The sequence below is a fragment of the Python bivittatus genome, unplaced genomic scaffold (genome assembly GCF_059951505.1).
Source record: "Python bivittatus isolate LINGU-HERP-01145 unplaced genomic scaffold, Pbiv_v1 ctg000020_np1212, whole genome shotgun sequence".
In the NCBI taxonomy this organism is placed as follows: domain Eukaryota; kingdom Metazoa; phylum Chordata; class Lepidosauria; order Squamata; family Pythonidae; genus Python; species Python bivittatus.
Genome location: NW_028277030.1, coordinates 99,571,978 through 99,582,072, shown reverse-complemented (window position 1 = coordinate 99,582,072; position 10,095 = coordinate 99,571,978). Strand labels below are relative to the sequence as shown.

General features: G+C 40.1%; 1 protein-coding gene across 13 annotated transcripts in view; it reads left to right on the top strand.

Moving 5' to 3' along the window:
- Window positions 1–10,095, top strand: part of MDGA1 (MAM domain containing glycosylphosphatidylinositol anchor 1) — a 337,350-nt gene that overhangs the window by 291,818 nt on the left and 35,437 nt on the right. For 4 of the 13 annotated variants that reach the window (XR_015796959.1, XM_025164692.2, XM_088145339.1 and 1 more), the window contains one exon: window positions 9,391–9,467. The exons of 4 other annotated variants lie outside the window; for them this stretch is intronic. Coding sequence is in view for 3 of the 9 variants with exons in the window: in XM_025164692.2 (XP_025020460.2) it covers window positions 9,391–9,422 (32 nt within the window). In the remaining 6 variants the exon portion in view is untranslated. Of the gene's footprint in view, window positions 1–9,371; window positions 9,468–10,095 lie in introns of those variants that run through there. 5 more of the 13 variants (XR_003084348.2, XR_015796954.1, XR_015796957.1 and 2 more) reach the window with 3 other exon arrangements.

Sequence of the window (10,095 nt, the reverse complement as noted above, 5' to 3'; positions counted from 1 at the left end):
TTCCTGTGTCAGTGGGTCAATTCATGACTGCAAATGCCCATGTCAAGTGATCCTTCTGAAGTCTCAAATCTCTAAGCATCCCTCAAGATCTAAACTCAATTTAAAAGAAGAAAGTATAACAAAGCCACACACACACACACACACACACACACACACACTTTAAAAAATCGATCTCTGAAAATGAAACCAACCTATATTTCAAATACTCTGACCCTTTTTGCTTAACAAGCCCAAGAGAGAAAAACTAAGTGACTGGGACACATGGGGAAGATTTATGAACTGTGAGATAGCATCAAGTTTTGCAGAGTCAGAGTAAACTAACCTAAAAAGATTATTTATTTATATATTTATATAAATAAAATCATCTGTGCATTCAGACTTTTATAAGAAGAAAAGGTTGACTAGGCCTCGGCTATTTTTGATCTTGCCATCCCATCCCACATTTATTCTTCAAAGTCATAAAAACATAAAACAAAGTGCCTGCTTTGTCCAGCATTCTGTCCTCTCAGGGGCCAGCCAGATGTTTCTGAAAAGCTTGCAAGAAGAACAGCGCCCTCCTATTTGGGTTCCCCAGCAATTGATGCTAAGAGCCACTGCGCCACTGACACTGGTGATAATATCGCCATTAGGACTGGTAACCAGTGATAACCTTATCATCCACAAATGTATGTAATCCCTACACTTGTCACATCTTGACACTGCTCTTTCCTCAAACAACAACCTGCAGTGCACAAAGTTCAGGATCACATTCCTTCCCTCCATGCTGTAATCACTCCTGTAGGCTACACACAGTGGGAAGGAATTTTCCCATCTCACAACCACCTGTGGCTATAAATATCCTCTTTGTGTTCTTGGTTCCCAATAAACGGTTGATTTTGTACCTACACACATGTACAATCTTGCAAGAGTAATAACAGAATATGCTAACTTCCTCGTGAATATGGCAAAAATTGTACTTAAGTACCCTGGACAACAAAGCCCAAACTTCCCCTTGCTCCTTCTTGACTTCTCCTGAAAAAAAATTGCTAAAGGGAAGTAATATACAGCTAGCATTCAGAACTCAAATCCTTGGATATTTATTAAAGTTCTGTAATGTCAATAGAGACCATTGCTGGCACCACTTCTGCCCTTTACCCACACTGGGTAGCTGGATCTACCCTTGCCACTCTAATTTTCAACAATGGCCACAATATTGCATGGTTTCAAGGCTTGGTGGGTAATAAAATGACAGTCTGACTATAAACAGAACCCGTGAAAATGAATTAAACCTGTCTAAGGGCTACTAATGAAGACTCACTACAGGTCGCTTTGTAGAATGGGGAGGATTTCTGAAGTCCAGAGGCTAGCTCTGGTGTCATCCAAGAATCTATCTCTGCTCTCCAGTGCTATCCTGTGTTCATTTTTCTGGCATATCCAGCCAAATGTCCTTTAATGAAGCCACTTCTGACAAAATGTGACTTAGTTAAGGTAGCCATCAGTGAGCATCAGATGTTGATAGGGCACCTCAGAGAGTCATCTATCATCCCATAAAGGAGGAGGACTAAGCAGTATAGTTTATATACATGGTGAGAGGTGACTGTAAGCCTAATGAGGCATGAAATGGGAAATGCTGCTTTAGAGTTTGTCTGACAAATTTTGATCAAGAATCCTGACTCTCCACAGGGATAGCAAGAAGCAGCCATGGTTCTGGAGTACGTAAAGGGGGAACAGAAAAAATGCCTCATTCCTCATTCCAGCAGCCTTCAGCTCAATAATTGAAAATTAGGGCATGTGAACACAAGCCTTGAATTCCATTACGGCTTCAGTAGGTAGATCCATAAGGAAAAAAAAATCAGCGTGAGAAAAATTATTCAGAGAAGTGAATCTCTCAGAACCACTAAGACAAGGTAGCTATAATGTGATGCTGATAAACTTAAAGATGAACCTATAAAGGGAGGTCTGTCCCACTGACCCACCTCCCCACTCACTTCCCCCACCCACCAGGCCTTCCCCACCCAACTGGGACTACCAAATGTGAATGTAGAACAGATTGGTGTCACTGGTAGAGCTGCTATTACCTTCTCCCCCCACCTAATTGAACTTCTCCTTTCCATTAATTAAAAGAAGAAAGAAAAGAAAAAAAAATACAGTTTAAGCCCAGAAACTGATAGTCAATTTGCAATCCCTTTGGCCATCAGAGATGTGTTCCCAGTTTACAACCCCCCAGGTTACAAACTGACACCCAAATATCTATTTCAAATAAATAGTATTTACTTCATTAGAAAACACAAAACAGTGAAAAGAAGCATGGGTGGGCACAGAGCTTAGAGAAAAAGAATTGAATTCAAAGAGTAAATGTAAACCAAAAATCAGTAGGCAAGCTCATTCCAAATGGAGATTGAGCTTCATGGAAAAATGGTTGTGAAAGGAATCAACCTCAGACACTGGTTTGAGCATATCCAATATTTTAAAAAAGAAAATAACTAACACATTTAGTCTTCTACGCCTAGAAGTCTGATTGTGATTATTTCCTTCTGGAATTTTAGAAATCTTCATGCTATCTTGAAGCAAGCATCTTCATTTATTTATTTATGCAATTTTGATAACCGCCCATCCCAATCCAAGTGACTCTGGGCAACGATAGACTCTTTTATCCCCATAGAGCCAACTTACTCTTTCCAAGAGAAGACTTAGACAAAAATGTGGTCACAAACCTGCCTCCCTGGCTACTTAACCTCAAGAGGGAGAAAGGAACTGTGTTCATAAGGAACTTGGCCAAATGTCCCTCCTGAGTATCCTTACTTGAAGCAAAGCTACTAGACTGCAGTGATTTATGAATGCCTTCTGACCCTCTACCTGGATAGAGATGCCCATTTCAACAAGCATGGCCCCCTCCCAATCATGTATTCCAGAACAGGCCTCTCTTGGTTCTCAAAAAGGGAAATGTGGCCCAAGTATCATAACATGAGGGGTAAAAAAGAAAGTATAAAACCACAGAGAAATGAAAATGCCTAAGACTGGGAACGAAAAGCCAACAAAATGGGCACACAAAGGACTAGAGAGATGACAATGCACTACAGCTAACTGCCTTGAGAAGATCAATAAAAGAAAGTCTCTATGGGAAATGCTCATTGACGGCATTAACTCAAAAGCTCATGGTACAGAACATTAAGAAAATGAGATAGCTTCCCTGAAATTTCTATGAATCCCTATAAATTCACTGTATTCCATTCTTGAATAAATGTATATGGTGAATTGGTGAACCATTTGAACTCAACCATAAGGAAAATTACTGATTACATCAAGAGTATACAACCTGGTGCTGTCCAGATATTCTGACTTCAGTTTCCATCAGTTCCAATCAATATGACCAATAGCAAACATCTGTGGGCATTAGGTAAACATTCAGAAGACACTAGGTTGAGCCAAGAATCATCTACGGAGTGCCATGAATGCCAAAGCATCCACAATCACCTGATATGGCATTTAACCCAACAACCTATCATTAAATTGAAAAATAAATAAATAAATAAATAAATAAATAAATAAATAAATAAAATCAGCCACAATCTCATGAGTTAAAATCCAGGTTAGCCAAATGCCAGGGGATGATACTATCCAATACTCATACTGCTCTGCTTTCAGTGATACTCTTTCTGTAAGAAGACTTCAGCCATAGCATCACAGCTCTGTGCAGGGGACAGGCAATAATCCCAGATACCAGATGAGTCTGGAAACCAGAATGGATCTAAAAGAAAGGAGAGGTTAACCATCTCTGGATTAGATAATTCTGGTAAATTAAAGCAAGCAGATGTAAAGTAAAAGAGACTTCAGAGTAAAACAGAAACTCAGATATGCAGCACATTGATTGTCTGAACTTGCTTATATCACGACATAGTAAGAACACTATGACCAATATAAGTATCTTTGTATTTCAAACCCACGATGTTATTTCCCAGTGGAAAGATCAAAACCAACTTTCTTCCAGATCCTTGTATAAGACTTTCTATGTGCAGAACCACAAAGTTAAGGTGTAGCTCAAGACAATATTTTCCATGTTTATAAAAATAACTTCCTGAGGAGCTACTCTTACACTGCTGGTATATGAGAGGCCAGAAGGAAATCTAAATCAAAAGTATAATTTAACATGCAGATTTTACCCTACTGAGATCCCAGATAAGAAAGTAGGCAAGAGGCAAGCACTCAAGAGGCAACATGTAGACTTTTAAATAATAAATGTTGGTTCAGAGGCAGCTACTGGGCAGCAACATCTTAAGAAATATTGCCTTGTGTCTTGCTTCTTGGCTTCCCATAAGCAGATGGTTGGCCACTGTGGGAAAGAGGATGCTGGACAAAATATGCCTTTGGTTTGATTCTACAGGATTCTTCTTATGAATGTACAAAATATGCTTTGCCTTCTAGGAAAGCTATTCTTTAGCATAGGAAAATAAAAACTGCTTTCTGGGTCAAGGAATGCAATTCAGGATGGCTACTATCTCAGCCATACATTAATTTCCAGCAGTTTTTGATGTCTAATGCAAAAATAGATTTTTGGGTGCACTTCAGCAAGACAGGCCAGCACCTTCCCATTAGAACCTTAACAAGCAGATTCTTTTTGAACTGGATGTTCAACAGCTATGGCGAGCTGCTTCTTCTGAAGCCCAGTGTTAGAAGTCCCTTGTTTCCAATCATGTTTGGCAGGCAGAGGCAGCCAGTTGCTCCCATCGCCAGCTCCAGAAAAGGTCTCTGCCAGAATAGACTTGTTTTGCTACCCTTACGAAGATCGATTAGCCCACAATAGCTCACAACAGCCTCCAAGTATTTCTCCACTTCTTAGACAGATGCCAATTGCCGTCACAGCAAGAATTCTGCATAACTCGAGCAATCACTGACATTTCCCAAAGAAGACGCCTGGCATTTCTCACACAGGTACTATTAACATTTATGCTACATCTGAGGCTCAATGCATGACCTTGGCAAATGTGATAGTGAGGGAAGAAAAGGAAAGAGATCCTGGTGATAATTATGCAGCTGTATAACTAAATATTGTTTGGAACACCTCACATACTTAGATACCATCCTGGTGTCTGCCTTAGAGAAGTTACACTGGTGTCACTGTTTCAAGCTTGAAATATGGCCACAGCATTGATAGGAAAGAGTTGACCTTCAGGGTACAACCCACAATCCTATACTTACCAATGCACTTTACTTCTAAGCAGATATGCATGGGAGTCTGAACTGTCAAATTCCCAAATGTTATAAACAGACAATCATACTGGCCTCCCTGATTTATGGAAAGACTACCAACATAATGCATGTAAAATATTCCAAGCCCTTAAAATAAATGATGTAAATAAATTATTCACCTAAGTCTCATAAAACAATGCATTTATGGCAGAACTATAAGAGATATCTCAAAGTCTGCATGGCAATTTGTTCAAGTACTTAAACATTGTATTTATCTGAAAGAAAAACTATTTTCCCCTCCCTCCAAATAATTTATCTTTAAAATAAGAGAATTATCTTAGATTCCCTGAGAATACAATAATAAAGGCAGATGTAGGTGGTCTTAACTTCAGGGTCAACTTCCTGGGGTTTTCTGGAGAATTTTGAGTTGGCCAGGACAGAAGAAAGAACTGCTCATGAAGGTTAAGCCATCACAAGTTGGCTAGCCAAGGGCAGTGATGGCAGATCTGCCAGGCCATTGCCAGGCCTTCATAGAGCAATGAGCTGAGAGGGCACCCAAAACACAACAAGGTTGGCTCACTAAATTTTGGAGTAGTGGAGTTATAAGTATGATCATGTAAGGAGCCCTTTTAAGAATATTAAGTATAAATTATCAGCTGCCAAAATAATACAACCACAAGATTTGATGTGTTGCCTATTTGTCCTCAAAAATAGTCTAATGCATCCTGATTACTTCAGAAGTCTAAAAAGAGGATATTTTCAATTCACAATTCCTCAAAAGCACAAAAAGTGCACTTTAAATATTCTCCAACCACACAGGACTCATTTATATATAAAGAGATGCATGACCCAGTTTTTAAATAAATGTTTATATGCTCCCCGTTTCTCCAAGAAGTAAGATGTTTCAGGGGTGCAGAACTTTATCCAGTGTGATATCACAAATACTATAGTGTATGTAGTATGTGCATTTTTGACAAACATTCAGGCTGAGAATAGTTGAAGGCTGACAGCTGAACACTCCAATGTCTGCAGCTCCAACATCAGGTCTGCCAGGAGACAAAAACTGTTTCCTGATCTTCTGCTCTCATTCTCTGTCTTTCTCCCTCTCTTTGTATGTGCCTTGTTACCTGCAGCACCTTAATCTACACAACAAGCTTGATGACATCTACCATCGCAAAAAGAAATGGAGGTGGAAGAAGAACAGCCTTTATCTATTTATTTAGTCATTTTTAAAGCCAGTTATGGAAAACTAGAAGATAATCAGCATTACACAGGAACTGGTTAACTGTGTCCAAAATTTGATAGAATAGCTTTGCCTCAAGCACCTTATACTGACAGTAAATCCATTCATAGATGTTTTAAAATCACAAATGACTGAGTTACAAGAGATCCTATGAGGTTCTTAGCTGTATTCCCAATCCCATTACAATGCAAATTAGCTTGTTAGACACATCTCTACCTGAAGCCCCCTTCAAGTAAGGCCATGAAGAAGTACCACTTTTTCCTACATCTGTTTCATCAGTATCCTTTCCAAGCCCACCCAATACTTCTCCAGTGAATCTTTCTTGGCCTTTACATACTTTCTTCTAGGGCAGAGATGGGAAGCCTGCTGGTCCAAGCCTTTTTTGCTTCCTCTAATTACTACTGCTGAAAATAGGTGGCATAATTTTCCCCATTTTGAGGCAAAAAATACACAAAAACTGTAGTGTACATTCTACAATAGGCTTACCACAATTTAAAAAGCAAAGCACCCTATTCACAAAGAAAAAAAAAATCACCCCAATCCTTGTTGCATCACTGCTTTGCATAGTATGGCCCTCCGGCTCCTAAAATGTTAAGACTGTCCCACCATCACTGATTTCTAGAATCAGCATTGCCTTGATCCTGGCTGCAGTCCCTTGCTGTTGTTTCCATCCTGCTGATGTCCCAGACTATCAAGCAACTTTGCTTAGATGCCAAATTCAAGAGTCTGAAATCTCCCTTTTTCTTTACAATAGCTGACGGCAGAGTCATAAAAATGAAAGATTCTTAAAATAACATGCAGCACTGAGAGATTGCACAACTTCATTGGCCACCACCCCTCCTTTGCAATGCTCCTTGCAGCCAGACCAGCCTCGTCAGCCTTCCTCAGGACTGTCTCCATGATTTATGGTGTTAATAATCCAGTCTTAAATCTAGCCAGCCCCCTGGGGCTCATAAGCAGCCGCTTACATCGTGCGGTGCATTCCATTGGAGCTCAGCTTCAGAACAGGTCCCCAGTCCCACCCATTTCCCTTCACAGAGGGTGTCTCCAAAGACATTTGGGGTGACGTTTTGCGTTGTTTGACTTTGTGGCACATGAATGAATGATGAGAGATCCAATCACTTCTAGGATGCATATAGAGGTGAATGCACATCCATCTAAAACTGAAAGTTGGATAGCATCAGTGCTCTCCAGTGCACTTCCCTTCAAGACGCCAAAGATATGAAGAAAGTATAAAATCACCTCACAATAAAGTGCAGGCAGGGATTAGTTAGCAAGAACTGAAAATGAATAGGATTAATGTTCCCATTTCACCAAGCTTGTTAGTCTGGAGTATGGGAGAAGCTGAAATGTTGTAGTCTAATTTTACTAACTTTGAGAAAGCAAATTGGCATAACCAGGTTCTGTCAAGGTGTAAAATGAACTTACTAGCTCTTGCAAGCTTTGGCTTATTTTAGAAGGTATCCCAGTTCCCCCAATTATGAACTGTCCGAATGTTAAGTAACAGCTGTGCTGAGTGATAGTCATTTCTGCATCTATAACTTGTGTAGGTAAACGTTGCCCTCCAGGCACAGCTGTTTCCACCCTCCCCCATTTCTTTCTTTCAAACACTACTTAGCACTACTTTTCTATTATTGCAATTAATTAAAATATTTAATGCCGCTTCTCATTGCAAAGAATCCCGAAGCAGTTTACAAATCCAGTAAAAAGCACAGTTCAAAATAATCCATTAAAAACAAACATTAGGAGAGAATTAATAGCTGGGGAAGCTAAATCCAAAAAGGTGGTTGTGGGTTATGTGGGGTTTTTTTACTCCTAAAATACATCAGCACTGAAGTCGGTAGTATTACAGTGAGGTCATTCTATAGGACAGGTGCTATTGTACAGAAGCAACATGGTGTAGTTATGTCCCATTTCTGAGTGTCAAGGGTCCAGAAAGATGAAAAGGAGGCAATTGGTTTTGGCATCTCAGAGACAGGAAAACCTACTAGCACAGACAAGCAGGCTATGGTTTTCAGTTCTATAATGTGTGTTTGTTTCATAGAATTGTAGAAAATAAGAATTGAAAGCAACCTTGGAGATCATCCAGGCCAACCCCCTGCCTTGTGCAGGAATCCACTACTACAGCATCCCCAGCAGATGGCCATCCATCTTCTGTTTAAAGTCCTCCAGTGAAGGAGAGTCCACCACCTCCCAGGGCAGCCTGATCCACTGTTGAACAACTCTCATCATTAGGATTTTTTTTTTCCTGATGTCCAGTTGAAATTCATTTCCTTGTCATTATAACCCACTATTTCTTGTCCTAGAGAGTCAATTTGGTGTAGTGGTTAAGGCTAGAGTTATGAGTTCTAGTCCTGCCTTAGGCACAAAGCCAGCTGGGTGGCCTTGGGCCAGTCACTTTCTCTCAGCCCTAGGAAACAGGCAACGGCAAACCACTTCTGAAAAACCTTGCCAAGAAAACTGCAGGGACTAGTCCAAGCAGTTGCCAGGAGTCAACACTGACTCGAAGGCATCCCATCAAAAAAAAATTGTTCTAGAACAACACTAAACCATTCTGCCCCATCTTCTATATGACACCCCTTCAGATACCTGCAGATAGCTATCATGTTTCCACCCAGCTTTCTCCAGGCTAAATATAACCAACTTTTCCCACTGTTCCTAATAAGTTTTCCTTCTAGGCTCATTATCATTTTGGCTGCTGTCCTGTGGACATTCTCCAGTTTGTCGATATCGTTCCTAGAATGTGGTGAGAGCACTGAATGAAATGTTCTAACAGATGTCTGTGTAATGCAGAATAGAGAGGGACAATGACTTATCTTGATCTGGATCCTAGACTTCTGCTTATGCCTGGAATTGTATTTGCTTTTTTTGGCAGTTGCATCGCACTGTTGGTTTATATTCAGCTTGTGATCCATAGCGTTCCATCCTCCAACTTTTCCTTTTCTCCTTTCTGATTTTACAGTAATATCTCTTCCATCTAGGCCAATTCATGATGCAGCCTAAGTGGAGCTAAAGACACCAACTAGATAATCTACTGGGAAGACCAAGAGCAGGAATGGTAAGATGTGGTAGAACTGCTGCCATTGTACTGCTGTATTCTTCATAAAAGTGTGCTCCATTGTGAGATGCTAGATGTAGATTGCCACAAATAAGTCCAGTGTTATTCAGCTTGGTTTTGGGAGAGGTGCAAGCTAATGGAGCTCCCAATCATAAATAATAAAAAAAATAGAATGAGAATCCAACAGGTGGTATGTGATCAGCCCACATATTTTTTTGCAATCCTTGTAACCAAGCTATCTCTAGAGATATGCAAGTGGCTGCTTTTCCTAATTCATCCTGTAAGGTTAGAAATACAGATGGTCCTCGCTTAACAACCATTTGTTTAATGATGGTTCAAAGTTACAATGCCCTCAGAAAAAGTGCTTTACAACCTGTACTCACACTTACAACCATCACAAACCGTCACATCACCCCCTGCAGTCACATGATTGCAATTTGTGACCTTTTTATTGATGGGCGTTAAGTGAATCACATGGCCTTTAAATGAATTCTGGGAAAAAACATCCATTGGGGAAGCTGGATTCACTTAACGACCATGTGATTTGCTTATCAACCACATGATTCACTTAACAGCCGCAGTGATTCCCTTAACGACTGTCATAAAAATGGTAATAAAATTGGGTCCA